The sequence below is a fragment of the Rattus rattus genome, chromosome 14 (genome assembly GCF_011064425.1).
Source record: "Rattus rattus isolate New Zealand chromosome 14, Rrattus_CSIRO_v1, whole genome shotgun sequence".
Classification (NCBI taxonomy): domain Eukaryota; kingdom Metazoa; phylum Chordata; class Mammalia; order Rodentia; family Muridae; genus Rattus; species Rattus rattus.
Genome location: NC_046167.1, coordinates 7,326,624 through 7,350,099, shown reverse-complemented (window position 1 = coordinate 7,350,099; position 23,476 = coordinate 7,326,624). Strand labels below are relative to the sequence as shown.

At 40.3% G+C, this 23,476-nt stretch overlaps 1 protein-coding gene across 1 annotated transcript in view; it reads left to right on the top strand.

Moving 5' to 3' along the window:
- Window positions 1-4,269: 4,269 nt before the first annotated feature.
- Window positions 4,270-23,476, top strand: part of Plxdc2 (plexin domain containing 2) — a 186,248-nt gene continuing 167,041 nt past the window's right edge. The window contains exons 1-2 of the mRNA XM_032885180.1: window positions 4,270-4,285; window positions 5,104-5,390. Of these exons, the coding sequence (XP_032741071.1) occupies window positions 4,270-4,285; window positions 5,104-5,390 (303 nt within the window). The remainder of the gene's footprint in view (window positions 4,286-5,103; window positions 5,391-23,476) is intronic.

Genomic DNA, 23,476 nt, shown 5'->3' with positions numbered 1-23,476 from the left:
TAAAAGGAAAGGATATGGAATAATATCTTGAGAAACTGGGGTTAACAATTGGTACTTCATTTCTCTACCAACACAGTATGAAGACACATAAGATGTTGTTAATGCAAAGGGGGATCAATTAGAAATCCCCCTGAACTACTCATCTGTCCACCCGAATGACTGAAACACTGAGAAAGATGAATTAAAGGAAGAAACATTTATTTTGGCCCATGGCTTCAAAGGTTATAGACTATGATTGTTTCTGGACCTGTTGGTAGTCAGAACATTACAATAGAGTATAGTAAAGCAAAGCTGTTCACCTCATGTTGACTAGAAGCAAAAGGAGGAGCATGGAGGAGGAAATTGTGAGAGAGACAAGGTAGAAGGATGGAGGGAGGAGGGGGAGATAGAGAGAGGAAGGGAGAGATGGAGGGAGGGAATGTAAGAGCAACACAAGGTGGTGGGACAAGCATGCACAAATTATTTCCTTCAGGCTATGCTTCTATTAATATATTGCATCAAATTAGATTCTATCCCCTGACATTTACACCACCTGTTACTACTCCAATCAAGTAGGACTCTACTGATAGTCTAATCCACTGATGAGGTCAGTCTCTCGATCCAGTCGCTCCTGAATATTGCTGTCATTAGGAACTAAGTCTTTAGTACAGAAACCTATGGAAACCCTTCATAGTCAAGTTATAACAACAATTCCTAAAAGTTTGTAGTTGTTGTTGTTGTTGGGGGTGGCACTACTCCTGTATTTTCTAATTGTTTAGTATATACCCAAATCCGATATGCTCAACAGGAGGGCAGGTGTTCACCATGAATAATTCACCTATGTAATTTAGACACTGATACACCCTGTCAGTAACTGATTAGGAACTCTTTCCCCACGGGAAGTTTTCAGAAGACAGCCAAGGGCCTAGCATGTTCATGACCTTGCTTAAGAGAGCAAGTTCCGGGCTTGCTGCGTTAACACAGTTTTTTTACAATGCCTTACCCAAGGGGAGTTATGTATAATAGGTGTATTTAAAGGATTCACCTTTGAAGAGTGACTGTATTACAGAAGAAAACTCAATGCATTTATAAATACCATTTATGAGCTGGAATTGGAGGGAGACATGTAAGCTTTCCTGAAGATTTGGGGTTGGGTTTGCCTCTGTAGAAGATAGGTCTTGTTGGTACAGCATTTTAAATCCTCTGTGGTGGGAACAGGAAACCCTCCTGGAAGAGTTGAACGAGTACCTGGGACAAGAGTCTGGAGGATGTTACACTTGGGTGGATTCTAAGAAGCACATACGGAGGCAGAAAGTCTCTCCCGAGAACTTAATAAATTATGACTGCTAGATCCCATTCAGAACCCTTAATCCACCTCAATAAAACATCCTTGGAACTTTATCTCCTGTAGCTACCTTGCTGAATAATGCTATCAGTCAAAACTTCCAAATCAACTGCAGTAGCGAGTTCATTATTGACACAGCCAAGGATATCATTTATTTAATAGAATTTTTCTATTCAGTTCTGAAATAAATTGAGCTTGATAGTCACATGGCAGTATGCCTTAGCCAAATATTTCTATACTTTCTCAGGTGATTCCAGCCAGTAAATATGCTTTCTGCAGAACTGCTAAATGTTCCTTCAGAGGATTTCAGTGGTACCTTGCTTCATTTATCAAGTGCAGAAGGGAGTTTCAGAGATAGCTCAGTCAATAAATTACTTGCTGCTTAAGTGTGACACCTGAGTTCAGTCCCCAGGACCCACATTAAAAGGTTCATGCAGTGACTCATGACTGTAATCCTAGTATGATAGAGGTGTGGCTGAGAGCATCTCAAGGGCATGCTGGACAATCAGTCTAGCCAAAGCACTGAGCTCAGGTTGAGTGAGAATCTGCCTCAAAAATGAGTTAAAGAGCAATTGGGAAAGATACTTAATGTCAACCTCTGGCCTGTACTCTTATATTCATATGCAACTACATACAAATTCTCACATTCATGCATCTGCACACAAGCATATACATACCTTAACACACATAACGTCCACTATGTAGAATATGTTAATAATTACAGGTGTGATGAATCCTAACTTTGTAGGATTTTTGTCTAAGCATACAATTACTTTCTGGTAGTTTGGCATATGTGTATTATGAGTATCATTTATGTACAATAGTCAAGTCAAAAGAAGGGGTCAAAATCTTTTCATATAATTGTAGGTTACTTGCAAAATATTGAAATAAAATCATTAGAATGTGACATAAAGTAGATATTACTAAACAGTGAGAAAAAGATGAAGCCAAAACTGTCAGAAGTCCTGACTTAGAAGCCATGTGGTCATATAAGCATATTTCAGCCAAGAACTTTTCTGCTCTTTCTGCTGCCCTGCCCCCCAGTCTGGCAAAGGATTAATTCTGAGTGCTAAATAGATACTTAACATATTAATCAGATTTCACCTAAAATTAGAAATATGGACATTATCGCCTTTAGGTTCTGAAACACCTTTATTTATTCTCCAGAGTAAAATGAATGAAAAGAAATAATGAAGGGTATTTAAGAAAAAGAATCAACACAAGAGTCTCTTTTGCTGATATTTATTCTGTGCACGTCTTATGCTAAGATTCCGGGTGCCTGAAAGAGGCTAGTGGGTCTAATGAGGATTATGGGAAGAGTTGTGATATGTTGTGATATATCTTTCAGAAAAGAAATGGTAAACTTAACGTCAGAGTGAGCCTAACTCATGTAATCAAGATGCTTAGCTCAGTAACATGCAACTGAATTCCCAGACACTAGGGAAGCTGAATCTGGAGGATGGCAGAACTTCAGACCAGACTATATTGGATGGCAAAATTGAAAAGGATCAAAAGGAAAGAAGAGAGAAGGAGAAGGAAGGGGACGAGAATAGAGGTGGAAAGGGAGGAGGGAAGAGCAGGGGCAGACTTGGAACAGCTTGGCATAACTCACCGAGACATACCATCCTACGTGAGAGGTAGATGGATATTTCTGAGGTTGACCTAAGCTTTTTGCCAGAAGGTCTTATCTGGTTGTTAGAAAATTTTATTGCTTAATTTTGCTATATAGGTCCTCATATGTCTTTGATAATGAGGCAGGATACAAGAGTGAGTCAAGAAAATGGCTTTGCGTAGCTCTACCTAGGACCATCGTTCTTAGAGCCAGACACATCCTTAGAAAGCGATGCTTGCCTTTGCAGGTAAGCTATGTCCAATATGACCTAAAACACAGGGTAACAAAAGCAGAGAAAATTTGTCAATTATCTCAGACCCATAAACAGCAACAGATCTGAAAGAATGTCCACTCCCACTGCTTGCTTACTTCTGCCTGATACTAAAGGTCTTGTGCCAAAGAGAATGTCAGTATTGTTTTCCTTCCTTCAGTCAGTCAGTGAACATTGAAGCATTGTCAAATGGCAGGCAGAGGGAGAATGTTTTCAAAATAAATGTTTCCATAATAATGTCAACAGAGCTAACTAGATTTTCTTGTTGAACATTCAGTATATGCAGTGGGACTGGGGAATCCTATGCAACCATTTACAGAGCATATGAGCCCCATTTGGTATGTAGTTCACGGACATGAGCACAGCCCTGCCTTTCTCTCCTTGGCCGCCAGATTTCTCCTTGTGCAAATTTGTTGAATTTTGTACTCATGATTCTTCCTAGGGCTCAATGAAGAATGTAAGGTAGGGCTTCTCATAGGACTCCATTCAACAACACCTCAGACTCTCAAATATCTTTAATGTCTCAGGGAAAGCAGACTGCACTGTCTTGTTTGGAAGGATCATCCAAACAAGGTCTGTCCAGACATGGTGGTTGGTGAAATATAGTGGTGGTTGTGGCCTATTCGTTTTGAAGTTATGAGTGCCTGATTCTGTGGCATAATACTCTGTGTTAAGCACTCTTTCCTTTCACAAAATGTTCCTAGATTGAGGGGAACATCGCCTCCATAATTAAATCAATGTTCTCTTGGCCCTTCATGAACCCATATCCGGCCAGTTATAAAGGCTACCGATCCCTATCTTTCGGTAATGTTTCCATAGAAGGCTGTTCCTCTTGCTTGGAAACTGAATTTTCAATCCTTATGGTATTTCATCCCCTGCTGACCTACTGAAATGAAGGACTAGGAGTCATGATTAAATCTAATTTTCCCCTCCTGTAGTGGTAGAATGAGCTGGGTCAGCAGGGCCAGACCCTGCAGATAGCTTGAAAATACCTTTGTGATTTGATCTCCTTACTGTCCCATCCATTTCTGTACATGCCAGTCAATGTCAGCCTTTCCCACCATGACAAGTTCCCAAGGTGAGGACAGTGCAAATGAACAAGCACATTTGTGACGCCTCTTGAGGGTGCTGCTTATCAAATAAGTCAGGCAATGAACCAAGGCTGGCTTGTAAACGACAAGATAGGTTAGCCCATTTACAGGAGGAAAATGTGCTCTAACCCACTCAAGCACATCGCTGTACCTTCACAGCCTGGCACTAGTCATGCGAAGTCAGAATTAGCTCTGACATTCATCATTCAATTTGCTTTGAAGTAAGCTGAAAATACCTCTCTCCTGTTCTCTTTCATTTCTATCTTGCTTTGTCAACTCTCTCTCTCTCTCTCTCTCTCTCTCTCTCTCTCTCTCTCTCTCTCTCTGTGTGTGTGTGTGTGTGTGTGTGTGTGTGCGTGCGTGCGTGTGCATGTGTAAGTGTGTGCACTTGTATGCAGACACACACAGAGGGAAGAACAATCCATTTCTGTGGTGCCATATGTTTGAGGAACCTTTAGATTTCACTTCAGGAATTCATAGGTACATACGTGAATTTCCTCATGCTCTTGGATACAGCATTATAGTGATGGGGACATATGTGGTAAGAGTCTGTTCATCTCCTGATAGACAAGAAGCAGAAAGAGCAAGATAGGAATTGGGAATGAAGTATAACCTTTAATCAAAGGCATATCCCAAGTGACCCCCTTCCTCTAGCCTAAGTGCCATCTGTAGACCAAGCAGTCTATATAACCTGCTGACACATTTTATATTAACTCATAACACTCGCATTATCATACCAACTCTAATGTGAGTAGTAATTTGGTCTTACTGTGATAAGTCTGATTTTTATTCTAATGACCAACAGGTGTATATATTTTTACTCTAATAGGTATTATAGAGAGAGTCACACCTGGAGGTAACACACTTGTATCTTTTTCAGACTGGAAGTATGAAGTTGCAAACACCTTGCCTCAGAGTGAAGAGGGGGTGGAAGTGGACTCTCAAGCATACAGCCACCGGTGGAAAAGAAACGTGGACCCTTTTAAAGCTGTAGACACAAACCGAGCCAGCATGGGCCAAGACTCTCCAGAGTCCAGAGGCTTCCCCGATCTGCTACTGGATGACGGGCAGGACAACACCACCCAGATCGAGGTAAGTAGATATTCCGGATCATTGATTTCAATCAACTGCTCATTATTTTTTTATAATATAGAAGAATCCAAGCTCTACTCTATCATACTCTGTGCCTTTTAGGATTTGATTTTAAAGAGCAGTTCGTGTGTGTGTGTGTGTGTGTGTGTGTGTGTGTGTGTGTGTGTGTGTGTGTAATAGCTAGTCATTGCTTTATTCATGAAATAGCTGGGAACAATGGAGATTAAAATGCAAGAATGCAGCTGCCGCAGAGGTCTCTGGGAATCCTCTGTAGAGAAAGTCAGGCCATCACAACTAGATTATGTCTTTAGTAGTTGACATCTTTGAAAAAATACATATCAGTTTGAATTGCCATAGGGTGTGCTGAATTCTCCTTAGGACAGCAGATCGGATTGCTAAACTAAGACATTTTGCCCAATAATGGCTGAACAGAATCTTGTTCAATTAAGAATGGTTCACTTAGTCCATAAACTATCAATGAGAAATAAGACAAGCATCCTCACTAAAAAGAACCACATCTACAGGGGACGGCTGTCGTTGGAACTACACAGCATACTGGCATGGTTAATTAACCATTCAGTTTGGGCTGTGGTTCAGAGTTTCATGGGATCTAGGCCTTTCATTGCTAATAAGGGTACATTTTTGAAAAAATGGGGTGACTGATCACTCTTTTTTTGTAATTCATCACCCATTTGTGCTGGAGTCATGAAGTAGGTGAGAAGGGCACTATAGAGTGATTGAATGAGTGTGACTTTGCAGGGCAGATTAGAAGCAGATTTTAGGATTGCATCAAGGCCTCACAGAAGGTGCTGGAGTTCTAAGACCCTTAACATTACAAGTCATCAAAAGATGATTTTGATTGTGAAATAAATATAACACAGGCGAATGTGAACATCTTTCAGGAGAAAGTAAGAACCATCAAGATGAGAACAAACTTTGCTTAGCTATAGAAATGGGGCTGTCTTCCCATCTCTTACCTTTGTTAAATATAGATATGTGAATGTGTGTAAGACCTCTGATAATTTGTGAGTGGACACTGTTGGCTGGGAAGCTGTTGAACTATCAAGAGCATCACAGGTGAAGTGTTGAATATAATTTGGTTTTCTATGTTTGGTGCTTTGTAGAAGAAAGGGACAAAGATCAGAGAAACTGTCAGTTCTGCGTCTGTCTCAGACCAGGCATGCTACTTTGGTTGACATCAGGCCAATGCTTTTCCTTCTTGGACTCTTGTTGTAGAGGTTACGATGAGAATTGGGCTGGGGTATGTGGTCTAGCCATTGTCGGTTTGCACATCATTTCTCCATTTGACATTTTAGATGCTATTTCCCCTATAATAATAGACTTATAATTTCTCAGAACCTAGAGTCTGTCTTTTTCACTGTTTTCCATTTCCTAATTTATGCATTACTTGGGAGATAGGTCAGTTTCATGAAGCAGACCCTGTATCATCCTGCAAGACAAACTGAGGCATGATTTTGATTCCTTATAGTCAGAAAAAGTCTCCAAATTATAGACTGTTGGAAGTGTAGGTGTGAGAGGCTCAATCATGGCCAATGGCTTCTCTATAGACATGGCAGGTATACCTTTATTTTTGTGCTTCTACAGATGCTCTGTGGTCAGGCAGTAATATAACACGCACTGTTCTGCTGGTGTAATTTTAAAAATACACTTGTGCCTTTGCCCAGGGCTCTGCCTATGCTCGCTTGTCTCACCCAACTCTGACAAAGGCTGTTTTTCCCAGGAGCTGTGCTTGCTCCCTCAGTTCCTCACAGCTAGCCCCCAATAACCACCACCACCCCTGCTACCCATTTTCTCCTACTGCCCAACTTAGCACCAGGGATGGAAAACACTAGATAGTTTTAATATTTTGTAATTAGCCAGAGAGCACAACTGCTGGGCTCTTATCAGTTAACCTATTCCAGTCAGCTACCCTTTCTAGCCCACCAAGATTTTACATGGCTGTTGTATCCTCCCATTCCAAAACCTGGTCAGAACTTTTCCCTTGCATCTACTCTTTCCCTTGGGACCCGAAAGTTCCACTTTTTCCTTCGCCCAGCAACTGGCTTCCACCTCCTTTGTTGATACAATCAAGAAACAGGCTGAAAAAGAAATTAGGGAAATGACACTCTTCACAATAGTCTCAAATAACATAAAACACCTCAGTGTGACTCTGTCCAAGCAAGTGAAAGATCTGTATGATAAGAACTTCAAGTCTCTGAAGAAAGAAAGTGAAGATCTCAGAAAATGGAAAGACCTCCCATGCTCATGGATTGACAGAATTAATATAGTAAAAATAGCCATTTTGACAAAAGCAATCTACAGATTCAATGCAATCCCCAATAAAAGTCCAACTCAATTCTTCATAGAGTTAGAAACAAATTTTCAAATTCACTTGGAATAACATATTTACAAAGAACTCAAGAAGGTAGACTTCAGAGAGCGAGATAACCCTATTAAAATGGAGTACAGAGCTAAACAAAAAATTCTCAGCTGAGGAATATCTAATGGCTGAGAGGTACCTAAAGAAATGCTAAACATCCTTAGTCATCAGGGAAATGCAAATCAAAACGACGCTGAGATTCTACCTCATACCAGTCAGAATGGCTAAGATAAAAAACTCAGTTGACAATAGATGCTGGTGAGGATGTGGAGAAAGAGGAATACTCCTCCATTGTTGGTGGGATTGCAAACTGGTACAACCACCCTGGAAAGCAATCTGGAGGTTCCTCAGAAAATTGGACATTGTACTACCTGAGGACCTAGCTGTATCTCTCCTGGGCATATACCCAAAAGATGCTCCAATATACAACAAAGACACATGCTCCACTATGTTCATCGCAGCCTTATTTATAAGAGCCAGAAGCTGGAAAGAACCCAGATGCCCTTCAACAGAGGAATGGATTCAGAAAATGTGGTACATCTACACAATGGAGTGCTATTCAGCTATCAAAAACAATGACTTCATGTAATCCATAGGCAAATGGATGGAACTAGAAAATATCATCCTAAGTGAGGTAACCCAATCACAAAAAGACAAAGAGGGTATTCACTCACTGATAAGTGGATATTAGCCCAAAAGCTTGAATTACCCAAGCTTATACCATCCACAGACCACATGAAACTCAAGAAGGATGACCAAAGTGTGAATGCTTCACTCCTTCTTAAAAGGGGGAACAAAAATGTTCATAGGAGGGGATAGGGAGACAAAATTTTGAGCAGAAACTGAAGGAATGGACATTCTGAGCCTGTCCCCCCCCCACATATATATGTATGTATGTATATATATGATTGATGAAGCCAAGAAGTGCAGGCTGAAAGGAGCCTGATAGAGCTGTCTCCTGAGAGTCTCAGCCAGAGCATGTCAAGTAAAGAGGTGAAAGCTAGCAAGAAACCATTGAACTGAAAACAAGGTCCCAGTTGAAGGAATTAGAGAAAGGATTGAACGAAGGGCTTGCAGCCCCATAAGAAGAACAATGCCAACCAACCAGAGCTCCCAGGGACTAAACCATTACCCAAAGACTATACATGGACTGACCCAGGGCTCCAGCTGTATATGTAGCAGAGGATGGCCTTTTTGGGTACCAAATGGGAAGAGAAGCCCTTGGTCCTGCCAACATTGGACCCCTCCAGTGTAGGGAAATGTCATGGGTGGCAGAATGGGGGTGTGGTTGGGGAGGGATAACAGAAGGTGAGGGACATGTGATAGGGGACTTATGGCAGGGAAACTGAAGGCAATAACATTTGAAATGTAAATAAAAAAATCCAATAAAAGAAAAGAACCAATTAGGGAATTGATACCTTCCTCTGAATTGTTATATTTTGTTTTCTGTTGCTGTGATAAACTCTGGTCAAAAGTACTTGGAGGGGGTTTGGGTAAGACTTTATTTCCCTTGTACTTCCACATCCCAGTTCATTTCTTCAGGATGTCATGGCAGAAACTCAAGGATCGTGGAGACAAAATCTCCATCAGAGACCATGGTGGACCACTGCTAAATGGATTGGTCCCCTGGCTGACTCGGCTATCTTTCTCATGTAGCCAGGGTCTACTTGCTTAGGAAGGCATTATCCATTATGGGCTGAGCCTTCCAAAATCAGTCAACAGAAAGAAAATTCCTCACGAACATATCCATAGGCTAGTCTGATGGAAGCAGTCCCTCAATCGAAATTCCTTCTTCTTAAGTGACTCCAGTTTGTATCACCCTGACAAAACTAAGCAGCACATGCACTGAGAAAGTGCCCTTTTAAAAGAGGTGTTTCTGGCTCCTGTGGAGTAGTCTGGCATGTTGAGGATGGAGTTGGTATAGCAACTTGGAGTTGGCAGTTGTAGCACCTCCCTCTGAGACAGCCTCAAGATATGCCTCACAGTGGAGAAAGGAGAACTGAACTGAATGAATCAGAGACAGTCATTCACCCAGCATGAGGATCCTGTTGTGGAAAGCTGGTTAACACAGGGTGGTGGTGGTTGTCATTGTCATCGTTGTCTCCTCCTCCTCCTCCTCCTCCTCCTCCTCCCTCCTCCTCCTCCTCCTCCTCCTCCTCCTCCTCCTCCTCCTCCTCCTCCTCCTCCTCCTCCTCCCCTCCTTATTTACTTTGCATCCTGCTCATTGCTCCCCTCCTTGTCACCACTTCTCACAACCCTTCCCCAGTCTCCCCTCCCCTTCTCATGTGAGTGAGTTGGGTCCCCTGGGTAGCTCACCTACCCTGGTACTTCAAGACTCTGTGAGTCTATGTGCTTCCTCTCCCACTGAGTCCACACAAGGCAGCCTAGCTAGAAGTACATACCCCACGTATAGGCAACAGCTTTTGGGATAGCGTTCAAGACATGCACGATGGTCCAGCTGCACATCTGCTATATTTAAATAGAGAAGCCTAGGTCCAGCCTCTGTATGTTTTTTGGTTGGCGGTTCAGGCTCTGAGATCCCCAAGGGCCCAGGTTAGTTGACTCTGCTGGTCTTCCTGTGGAGTTCTTATCCCCTTCTGGGCCTGCCATCCTTCCTTCTATTCTTCCATAAGAGTCCCATGCTGGCAACAGGGATTTTTGAAGCTGACTCTGTGATGTCTTCTGGAAGCTGCTCCTCTTGTTCAGGGTGAGGTATAGTAACACTCCTCCAACTGTAATGCTGTTGTTGACGAGCATACTCCTCAGAGCTGGAGAACATGCTCTGCATGACTGATGTGCTAGGTACAACCCAAAGCCCGATGAACATTGTACACTGTGTGTCCATATGGGCATAGGCTGCTTGTTACTTTACCTTTGGTTTTGTTATGCATTTTTCATTTCTTATGTATTGCACCTCAGTGGAGGCAGACAGCAAAGGGTCAGGTGTTTTAAGTTGGTGAAACATAAAGGAGAATACAGGAGACCACCTGCTGGAGACGTCTTTGAAACGTGAGATCAGTCAGGAACTCAGAGGACATGTGTTCATATGGTTCTTAGAGTGGCTCTGTGCAATTTGTGTCCCCAGATCCCTGGATAAACTTAATGACTTTTTGAAGGCTGTTTTTCACATTTTAGTTTAGTGTTTACTGAATACTTTCCATTTGTTAGGAAAGGAGCTGGCATTCAAGTTTAGACCTGCCAAACTCTTCTGAAGCCTGTTCCTTCCCAGTTCAGTCAGCTTCCTCTAGTGAAAAGAAAGACAAAGGCATTTGTGCCATGCAGTGACTGCACAGGCAAACCCTGAATACCAAAGTGAGAGTTTGCATTTCCATCTCCATTATGCTGGAAGACTTGCCTTGGAGATTCAGAGTGCCTGAGGTACTAGATGTCTTTTTCTTGAGATTTGTTCATTTTAATATGTTTTGGGGATTTGATGAACTTTACTAGGTTCTAAAGTAGCCTAGACACTACTCTGAATAGAGAACCTATTTCTGTCAGTATTCTGGAAAGTTTTAGTTTTGCTGATGCTTGAGATATATTTTTGCTCAGTGTAACATATCTCCTGGGAGGAAAGCTTGTTTGCTTTGACTGCTTATATAATAATAATGAAAGAAACAAGCATTTACAGAATGGCTACTCTTAAGGTGGGTGGGAACCTTAAGAGTACTGCCTGTCTTTTAGATATAACCATTTTGTTTATTTAAAAAAAAACAGAAAATATACTTGAATGTGCTTTTTTTCTTTCATTGATTTGAAGTCAGTATCAGAGACCAAAGTTTGTCCATCAGTCCTGAGTCTAGTGATGCCTGTTAAAATTATATGCCAGTGAGATAAAACCACATTCCTTGCTTTATTCTTGTACATTTGCCTAGTTTTTTTTCTATTGTCAAGACTATATACTCCAAAGGACAAAAACATGAGGAAATGAGAGCATATTCACTATTTAAGCACAAAAGACTCTAAAATAAAGGAAATTGATTATTCTCTCAACATCATTCTTGGAAGCAATGTGTTTATGGCTGATGAGATGGCGTGCCAGTTAGAATGTTCCCAGGTACAATTGTTGTTGTCCTTTTCTGTTTTCATCTTTCTACAAAGATAGAAAGATGTTGTGAAACACAGGACACCTTTTATTGTATCAGCAGGGACTGTTGCTAGCTTATTGATTTCTCCAAGTTTTTCTTCTTGTATGCCATTAATACATAGGGCCACATAGTCCTCTAGATTCTGCTTCTTAATTTGGGACCTAACATGTGGTGTCAGTAAGATGCCTATTAACTATGACACTTTCTTTAATGGTTTGATGGATGTGCAATGTGATAGGACTCTTGGGTATATTGGATTCCATCTACCATTGGCCTTGCTTAAGCAGACTTCGGTTACTCTGGTGACTCCGAGAACACAATGCCAATGAAAGCAGGCAGGATATATGTCTCTACCTGGAAGCTGGCTACATTTTGCTTTCCAGCATGGAGCTATTCCAGTAAAAGTAGCCACTGAGACAATGGTGCAGACCTTCCCAGTGTTTGCCGAGAATTAAAAAGTATTCTACAAAGATTACTTTCAACAGGTTGTTCCTGCTGGATAGGGCTGGAATCTAATAGCTCTTTAGAAGTATGGGAGAGAAGTGGAAATGGAGTGCATATTCTCGGTGAAGTAGAAACCTATTGCAATGGAAATTCCCTGGAATCTGTGAGTGTTACCCTAGTAATGACTCCTAGTAAAGATACAGAGCCTGAAGCAGTCATCATCTGTCATCAGACAAGACTTCCAATGGAGGGACTGGGAAAACAATCCAACCGTAAAACTTTAGACCTACAATTTGTCCTGCTGCAATACTGCTGGGGGTAAAGTGGCACGGAACTCGTAGGAGGGAACAACCAATGACTGGTCCAACTTGAGACCCATACAATAAGAGGGAAGCCCGTACCTGATACTGCCTAGGTGCATAGGAAACAGAGGCTGGATATCCAAGAGATTGGGATAAAGTCAAACATGACTGGAAAAAAAAGAAAGAAAAGCAAAGAAAAGAAAGAAGAAAAAATAATTTCGAATGGTAATTTGCTATACTGGAGCCCAGCATAATCGTCACCATAAAGGTTTCATCCATCAACTGCGAGGGGCAGATGCAAAGACCCACAGACAAAAATTAGGTGGAACTTAAGAAGTTTCTCAGAAGTAGAAGAGAAATGACTACAGGAGCCAGCCCTCAAGGACACCATAGATCATAGCCCACAGAGTAAACTAACTGGTGTTCATAGGAGCCACAGAAATTGAAGCACTGACTAGGGCTTGTGTGGGTCTGACCTACGTCTGCTGCATATGTATTATGGTTGTGTAGTTTGACATGCTTGTGGGAGTCCCAGTGTTGGGCATAGTTTTTGTTTCTGACTCTTTTGCCTGACTCTGATGCTCTTTTTCCTTCTACTGTGTTGTCTTGTCAAGCCTTGATATGAGGTGTGCTCCTAGTCTTTCTGTAACTTGTTATGTCAAGTTTGGTTGATGCCCCCTGGAGGCCTGCTCTTTTTTAAAGGGAAATGGGAGAAAAAGTAGATACGGAGAATAGAAGACTAGGAGCAGGGGGGCAGGGGTGTTGTCAGGTTGTAATATATGAGAGAAGAAAAATATGAACAATTTAATTAAAAACATAGAAAGAAGTAGTATTCACAAGAATGGTCATTAAGTATATGTGATATGTTCACATAGGAATGGAGGTCTACTCTAAATATTACTATCTTAGTTGATATTTCTATTGCTGTGATAAAACATCATGACACAAAGTACTGTGTGTGTGTGTGTGTGTTTGTGTGTGTTTGTGTGTGTGTGTGTGTGTTTGTGTGTGTGTGTATGTGTGTGTGTAGGGGGGCGGTGAGATGGTTAATTTTGTCTCACACTTGTAGATGTGTTCTGTCATCGATGGAAGTCAGGGAAAAAGGTCAAGCAGGACATGAACCTGGAAGTTAAAACTGTAGCTGACTGATCAACTTGCTTCCCCATGGCTCGCTCAATAGGCTTCATTCTCTTTTTTCTTTTATCTTTTAAGTTTATTATGGCTGAATTTCCTTTTTCTTTGTTTCCATTAAGTTACTTATTCATTCACCTTATATCCCAGGCCCCCCAACACGTTCCCATCAAACAGTCCCTTCCCCACCCACTGCCCTCTCCTTTGACAGGATGGAGGTTCCCCTTGGGTACCCCTCCACTCTGACACCTCCCTAGTCTCTGCAGGGCTAGGTGCTCTGCTCTGTTAACATAATAGTATATCGTTAATAGTGTCAGCAATTGATGCTTGCCCATTGGATGGGTCTCCATTTTGGCCGGATATTGGTTTGCCATTCCCTCTGTCTCTATTCCATCTTCGTCACTGCATTTCTTGTAGATAGGACAGATTTGGGGTCGAAACTTTCCCGAGAGCGTTGCTGTCCTTACCTCTCCACTGGTGGTTCTGCTCTGCTACAGAAGGTGGCCTCTTAAGGTTCCATATCCCCATTTCTATGAGTCTCAGCTGAAGCCACTCCCATAGACTCCTGAGAGCCTCCCTGAACCCAGGTTTCTGGCACATCGTAGAGATGCGTCCCCCAATCAAGTACAAGTAGATCAAAGACCTCAACATAAAACTGGATACACTAAATCTAATAACTCAGCCTGCTTCTTATAAACGTGGGATAACACTGCTGTGCCCTTCCTCATCAATCAATAATCAGGAAACTTTCCTATAAACTTTTCTACTAGTCAGTCTGGCATTTTCTCCAGCGGCTAGCTTGTGTCAAGTTAACCCAAACAACCAGCACGGTTAACTGGTAATAATTTATGCATGCACACAGATTTACTGTTTGAATTGTTGCATATTTTACTCTTTACAACTAGATGATCTTTTTGATATGAAAGGAGTCACAAATGTTAATCTGAAAATTGAAATGATTCCTTTGATGATGATTTTTATGAAAAACAGACTATTTTTAATTTAAAATTGTTAGAATTTTTCATTGACATCCAAACAAGTAAATTTTATTGTGTTATTTACATAAAAATCCTTCTCTTCCTGGCTTCTGGCACTCTAATTAGACCCCTTTGTCCTGTAGCTTTCATGTCACGTGATTCTATTTCCTTTTACCACGTTCCTTAAAACCCTTTTTTTTCCTTTTTCATATGTCTCTTGTTGTCCCATGACCTATGAATGCAATAATAGTGAAACCTACACACAGTCTGGATTACCTCTGTAATTTCCAGATCCATCCATTTTTTGATGATTTCCTACTTTAATCTTTATCCTGAATACAACTTCATTGTGTATCATTTTGATATAGGAATAATCTGCATGGCGTTTGCAATATGGAGCTCGTTTCAACTTAGTCCTGAGCTATTGCAAAAGTGCACCCTCCCTGTACTTTTTGTTGTTGTTTAAATTAGTGGTCTTGGTTTTGTGATCTGATTATAATAATGAATGGAGATATGAGGTCATTTTAAAGCTTGTCATCCTACTTTGCAGAAACATAGTAGTGAGAGCTGGACATGGTGGCACACACCTCCAGATCCAGCATTTGGGAGGCTAAGTCATGAGGGTCATGAGTTCAATTTCAGCCTGGGCTATCTCTGAAGAAATGACAACATAGTGTGTCAAATGAACATAGCCTCATACTCGCTCTGTTGTTCATCTATTTTACTGTTTAGTGAAATCAGACAGGACGACATTTCTATCCATTAAGAACTGATCTAGACATGTACATTTTTAATAAAGTAAAGAAGTAATTGATTTGAAATTGTACTGCCTACTTTTTATGAGTGTGAAAGGTCGATGGAGATTATGTTTAGTGTAGCCTTTCTATTTCAAAGAGTCTGGCTCTCGTAGACCTTTCAGCACATGGGAGCAGAATCAGAAATCTGAGCTTAGGGACTAGTGATTAGCTGTTCCCTGATAATGCCATGATCTAGAAGTTCCCCATCAGTTCATTCTCACTAATTAGTATGGTAATAGAATATGATAGAATCTTCGTGAATAGAAAGGGGTTGACATAGTAACACTCACTGTGATATTCTTATAACTAATCTCAGGATGATGGTGCAGAAGCTGAAGCTAATATGTATTTTGTTGAACTTGTAGAATGCAAAAATCTCATCTACACCAAAAGCTAATTCTAGTTTTAAAAACAAGTGATAGAAGTAGCATTCCTCATTGTGTGCTTTGGTCCACAGACTATTTCTATGCTATTGCACAAACCAAACTCCATTATTAGCCTCAAAGCATCATGGCGATGACCCAGTTATTCGTTATGGAACCCTGTGAGGGACAGTTATGGATCTCTTCCCATTTCTGTTGCAATAAGAAGCTGACATGTCAAGCCAAGAATAATCCATAATTGAGCAAGATATATGATACCCTATTTTAAGCCTCATTATCCTTTTAGAGGATGAGCAATAATTGCAGATATCATCGCTCACTGATTTACTATTTTCAGTGTGTTCCTTCTTTTCAATGTAAAGTCCTCATCAATATTCTAAAAAGGAAATGAATGGAATCCAATCAGAAGTTTACTTCCATAGAATATTTCTTCCACATCATGAAAACAGAAGAAGCTGAATCAGATCTTATTGTCACTTAATGTGTGATCTCTGGCAATATGCAGTAGATGAAATGAGGCTGATTTCCAACCTACAATAGACAAGGATTATTCAGCCTGGAACAAGCAACTCTTAGAGGAAAGAATGACAATTCTCAAGATTAACTTTCAATGTCGTCTGCCCCAAAGGGTTGGATGAAATATTGGTTAAAACAGATTCATTTAAATTCATCCCTATAGATCTACTTTTGAAACCCAGATGGCCACCAATACCCTTTAATGGGCGCTGGATAAATCTTTATCAACTCATTGAAAAAGATGCCAATCTTTAAATGAATAGTGAGACTCTATAAGTACATCTGTCAATCTTAAGTGGCAACCTTCGTAAGTGATGGCCTGGTTGTCTACTGGTACTGTAAGCGCCATTATAGTGGCTCTCAGCTTTCCCAATGCTGTGACCCTTTAATACAGTTCTGATGTTATGGAGACCCCGACTCTAAAATTATTATCATTACTACTTTATAGCTTTAATTTTGCTTCTGTTATGAATCATAATGTAAATATCTGTTTTCCAGCAGTCTTAGGTGACTCCTCTGAAAGGGTTGTTTGATCCCCAAAGGGGTTGTAACGTACAGTCTGAGACCTGCTGCTGTATTCATTATGTTTACACATGAACTATTACAAGCATTGGAGATCAGAGCTCGAGAGATGTTTTAGCAGTTAAGAGGATCCAGATTAGGTTTCTAGTAACCGCATGGCATTTAACAAACAACAAACCATCTATAACTCCAGTGCTAGGAGATCCAGTGCTGTCTCTGACCTCTGTGTACACTGCATACATGGTATACATACACTTATGCAGGTGAACACTAATACACATGGACAAATGCATTTACACACAGAGGGACACACCTGGCACATACATGCACACACAAACTCACTAACTCACATATACAGGAAGCTGGGAGTGGTGGCATAAAGCTTTGATCCCAGTACTCAGGAGACAGAGACAGGCAAATCCTTTTAATTCCTAGCCAGCCAAAGCTGCTACATAGTGAAACTGTCATATAATATAGGAAGCGACATATATTTGTTGTCTAAAATCTTTAATTAAATAAATTTTATTAGCAAACCTTTGCTGTCTGCTTGTAAAACAAAATGGCACAGAATATATTCCACTAAGCGTTCAGTGTGCTTTTTACTGTTTTTCTTTACCAAAGTAGAGACGACTGGCAAGGGTCTCATTAGAAAGGCAGTATGCATCTATCAAGTAATAGTCATTGTTTTGAATGTTTCATGCAGTAACTAGTTTGTGTGATGCTTTATACTGGGAAAAAAGAGATTGAATATCCCAGGTTCAAGAATCCATAAAATGGCTGCTGGTTTTCTTTTTACATTTCCCAGAAAGAAAACTTTGCTCTTCTTGCCCTAAGGATACATGGGGCGAGGTAGGGAGGTCAGAATCTACCTGGAGCTAGAAGAATTGAACTATCCAGCCATTGGCTTTCATTTAGTTCTATTCCATATGGTATTTCTAGCCTGAGATATTAAATTGAAACAATAATTTGGGATCCATTGAACTGAACGAATGGATTAAACATGGATAAAGCCATTTCTCTTTTATAAGTTCTTTCAAACTCTTTCTAACTCTTATGTAATCACAAACTTAAGGAGCAGAGCTTCAAAAAATATCAATATTCATCTTTCAGATGATCTCTCAACATCCTGTGTACCTACCTTTCATCCTCTTTATTATTTTGGATTCATGACGCAGATCCCACTGAAGGCAACAATTAATTATATTAAAATAAAAATTAAAAATTTGAAAACTTTCCAAAAGAAACTTTTTAAAATTTATAAATTTTTGCTTAGTTCTATCTTTGCAGAAACAATTTAGGTGCTTCCACATCTAAAATGGTTTCATCTCATACAGAGATTTTCTACCTAAAAGTAACAGTGACTCATTTTTGGAACTTAATGAGCTACAGTATAGAAAATTTTAAAAATTTCAAAGGTGGATATAAGGACTTAGTTCTCAGATTTTTATTGATAAAACTTAGACTGCGGTCTCCTATATTATAATGTCTTGCACAGTTTTCATTATGTATGTTCAGTTCTTTCCTAATGTTACTTAAAAATACCATAGAATGTAGATAATTTAGAGTATCATCTTGTGAAAATATTTATAAGGAACACTAGCAAGCCTTCCAGAGAAACGAAAACAGTTAATTTCTCTCTTGAAAAATAATGAAAAAAAAATGTTTCTCCTTACAAGACAGACGCAAAGAATCATTTCGCTCCTCTTAAATGTCATTTTAATAAAGAAATGTTTGTGTCTGTCAATTAATAAGATGCCCCTTTGATATTTTTAAACTGAAATTATTTTTATCAAAGCAGCAGCAGAACCCATTTGCATCAGAAAATCCAGGTAAACATCGCAGAACCAACTTACTGAATAAATTAAAAAATGTGACAGACCAAAACAATGAACAGTAATGATAAGTAGTGGATAAAGTTTTTTATAAGCAAGCAAACTCTTCGTACAGATATTTTCATACTCACTGATTCTCAAATGGTCTTTGAAATTTATTATTTTCTGTCATAAGCCTAAAGCAAAAGAATGGTGCATTGAAAAGCTGCCCTTCTGCCCTCTGACAATTTGCCTTCAAAGGAGGTGATGGTGTAAGAGCACCCATTGTCCACCAACTACTCTGAGAATTTAGCTTGAAATTAAAGTTGGTTCGCCACAATGGACAAAACGTTTTCTTACCTCATTCGGCGGAGTTGAAATGACCTGAATAAATTTGCAGTGTATTAGGCATTAGCTGATCTGCTGTGTCGCTCAACAGTTGTCATTTAAAGGGGTCTCACTGCTCAGAGGTGGTACGGCCTGTGCCCCGTATGTTCGAGGCTTTGTCTTTAATTTCTAGTGCATGTGCATGTAGTGTGCATGCACGCATGCACGCACCTGTGCAAGAGAGCACACACACACACACACACACACACACACACACACACACACAAATGCAAAGTGAAAGGCCACTGGATGGACAAAGAAGGGAGAGGGATATGAAAAATGATTGAGGGTATTTTGAAATGTATAGTTTTAATGCTTTACAAAAAAAAAACCCTTATAGATTCTGCTCACATGACTCTGTCTAAAAGCCCTGAGAACGCTTGCTTGCCTTTTAGCTTCAGCAACCAGCCTTGGCGCCTGCTCTCCTTTCTCCTTCTCATGCAATTCACTGTTTTCACTCCCTGGGCTTAGTTACTCTGCTTGCCTTTGGGGAAGCCACAGATTGAGATAGAACCAATCACAGTGCCTAAAGCAAGAGGAAGGGCACAGGATAGTGAGAGACTGGAAGAGAACAGAGGCACACTTCATGGAATCTTTATGCCAGTGGGAACAAGAAACGGCGCCACCACAGTGACTTAAGCTACCTGATCTGGGTGCTAACAGGGCTTCCTCAGCTACAAGCCAGCATCCTCCTGCTTGTAGATGGGCAGGGGATGTTTCAGTACCAGAGTAGAAGGGAAAGTGCAAGTCTCCTCCAAACACTAGATTCTGTTAGGGCAGCATAGCTGCTTCTTAGAAAATCATCCATGGCTCTCAGATTCCCCAAAGACAGTGAAGCTTTTCTTCCTCTCCTTGTAGCAATGAAGAGATACTCATCTACTAAGTCCTTGCAGAGTACCCAACACAAAATTCCCTTTTCCATCTTTTAATGGGAAAACGTGCAACTATGTAGTGCTCAGATTGAAAAAAAATCATGTTTTATATGGAAGGGAAGATTTGTTCTTTCTTTTCTTTTCTTTTCTTTCTTCCTTCCCTTCCCTTTCCTTCCCTTCCTCCTCCTTTCTCTCTCTCTCTCTCTCTCTCTCTCTCTCTCTCTCTCTCTCTCTCTTTCTTCTTTCTTTCTTTTCTTTCTTTCTGTGTCTTTGGTTGTGATCCTTCCTCAATGGCTGAGGCATCTCTCTGGTTTTCTTTAAAAAATGTGACCTCTTCTATTTGGATCACACTCCTGGGCAGGGCCATCGCTTAAGAGTATTTTGGCAAAACAAACTTGACTCTATAGTTTTAGAACACACACACACACACACACACACACACACACACACACACACACACACACACAGGGGGGAGGGAGAGAGAGAGACAGAGAGAGACAGAGAGAGACAGAGACAGAGACAGAAAGAAAAGGTAGGCGGAATATTGGGTAGGTAGGGAGCTAGAGGTGATTCTGGGACTAGAATGTGTTGTGGAAAACATGGTCAAAATACATTATACTTTACAAAATACAAAATACATTATGACTTTTTCAGAGAATAAATGAAACTATTATGTTAAAAATAGCTGGATACAAATCAGTTTTGGATTGATTACTCTTTCTTGACACAGACATCTTGGTAACAGAATTCTACACTCTATATAAGGCCCGCAAGTCCTAAATGATTGACACATTCTATATGTGCTTATCCTGGCTGAAGTTCTGTCTCTGCCCAAGCTATTCAATTATGTGCATCAGCGTGCATATGTGTGCATGTATATTATGTATTTGAAACATTGCCAGAATACTCACAGTTTTAAAAATGCAGAACCAGCCTATGGATATTTTTATTCTGCTACATTGTTTTCTTAGAGGAACAGGATGGTGGTAATTTATGAAACTGATTTACATAATAGATCTGGACGGTGTTTCAATGACTGTCGCCATGTTACAAAGGCAGAGAAGCAGCTGGAGGTTCAGTCCAAACAGCAGGACATGCGTGATATCCACCTATTACTGAAGGCCTGGAGGCTCTCAGAGATGGCTGCTATTTGTCCCCTGGTTAGCACCTGCGTTAGTCAGTAGAAAATGGCAGCAGTGAGGAACACACATAGAAAGGGTCTTGGATAGAGCCTTCTTCAGAAGCTCAGTTCACCTACACGCTCAGTCCATCAGAAGGATAATTCCATATTCAATGTAGACACTCCATCCCTGTCCTCCAGCCTGAAAACGCCCCACAGACACACGGGTTTATTGTTGCTTTGGTTGGTTTGGTTTGCTTTGGTCTTTACCAATTATAGACCTCTCCCCATTCAGTCAAATACAAAAGCATTCCCATTTGGTAACTAAAATCAAACAAACATATTAAACTATAAGAGCACCATATAGAAAATGATATATTTGCATGTAAAGTAGGTTTTAGCATTTCTAGTTTATATAAAAATTTGAAGGAAAAAGTAAGTGTACTCTACCAAATAAATGATGGAATTGAAGCAAACATTAAAACAAATTTAGTTTCCTATCACCTTTGAGGGACCTTATGCCACTATAAATGGCAGCTGATTTAGAGTCCTTTTTGGTTTTTGAAATGCGGTCTCACCTTATGCCCAAGGCTGGTCTTGAGCTCTCCTAGTCTTCAAAGTACTGAGGAGATGATCAAGCCTGGTAATGAAGTTACTAGGGATTGATGTTACCCGCCAGATCTCGAATTGGTTGCAAACCTGCTTCTGGCTCCTGCTTCCAGCCAGCTGTTTACTAGACACCCACACGTATTACTATGTCTTGTCTCCTGACAACTGAATGTGATCTCTATTCTGAAGTGAATTCTCCCCAAGTTTATAAGTTTAATCCCTAACTACCAATTTGACTATATGTAGAATTAAAGTTTTAGGAAGTAATGAATGCAAATGAAATCTAAGAGGCTTTGTGAACTTCTAAAAATGAGGAGGCCTTTCTGTACGTCTTTATCCTTGCTCCATGCACATATGTTGAGAATTAGCATATGAAGGCTAGTAGGCAGCAGCCTGAAAACCAGGATGATGGCCTCCTCAGAAGTTAATAAATACTAGAATTCTATCCAGCCACTGCAGTTAGGGAAACACATGTCCCTTGCATAGCCATCTAATGAACTGTATATTATTATAGTAATTCATACAAGCTCAGATACTTTGCAACCATATTATATTTTTCCAAAATTGGTCCTTGGTACATCTTAAGTTTTGAATAGTCATCTGCTAATCTGAGTTCAGTCATGAGTAGGAGTATGCGGGATGACCTCAAACCTGCTACGTTACTTATGGGGATGCCGAACTCACGATCTGCCTGCCTCAGCCTTCTGAGTTCTGAAGTAAGGTCATTCTTTTTCAAGAGTATTACTTTTTAATCATGTGATAGCACGATTGTTCATATGACTCCCTAAAATGAAAGACCTGAGTCTGTTGACCGTTATACCAATTTTCTCATGACCCACTTCCTTGTGAGTCCCCAATAGTTATCTCTAGAAGAAAAGCAATGGTTTTTATGATAGACTGTTGTGCTCTGTTCTCTTTGGTGAAGTCACTGCTGGAATGGTGCTGCGAGAATCCTCAGTTTTCGGCTTCAAGTTTATCTTCAAGTTTATCTTCCTTTCATGGCCTACACTGATAACCATTGTTCTTTATTGGTTTGAAATTCCTAGGTTCTAGTTTAATGGGTACTGAATTAGATTGCCTAGTCATTCCCATCCTTACCACAGTGTGCAAGTGTGAACAGAATCACTTATAATGGTATGAATGCATATGTACTTCAATACATATTAATCCCCAGTGAGAAGATGAATGACTATCCTTGACTGTGCTGTCTTTTGCAATCCATAACCTGAACGTAACAGTGGGGTATGGGGCAAGGTAAACACTGTCCTGGGAACTCCAACCCATGTGAATGGGGCAGAGATGAAGAAAAGAAGGTGAGACCATAGGTGTTATTTGGGGGAAAGTTTTAGGTTTTTGTTTTTTTAGGTTTTTGTTTTTTCTTAGTAGCAGTCACCGATTAGGTTCACAAGTCTTAACCATTGTTAAACTGAATATAGTATGAATCTATTAATGATAGTTAAAATAAGAGTAGAGATTATCAGGTCCATTTCATCTTTAGATTGGACACATTTGTCACATGCCATATAGTATTTACTCAAAAATGATTATGTTCCTAAGAGAGAAATCTCTGGTTTTAATATTCGGTATGGTATTTTTCTCATTCTTGGAAAAACTTGCATGCCCTTAATTGCTCTTCTGACTGCTGCACATTTTCGCATCCCCTAGTTTCTCCAATTTTATTCTTTGCTCACGTGGCTTCACCCATGGACTTTCTCTCTTTTGAGCTTTTCTTTGGGTCATAAGTTATTTC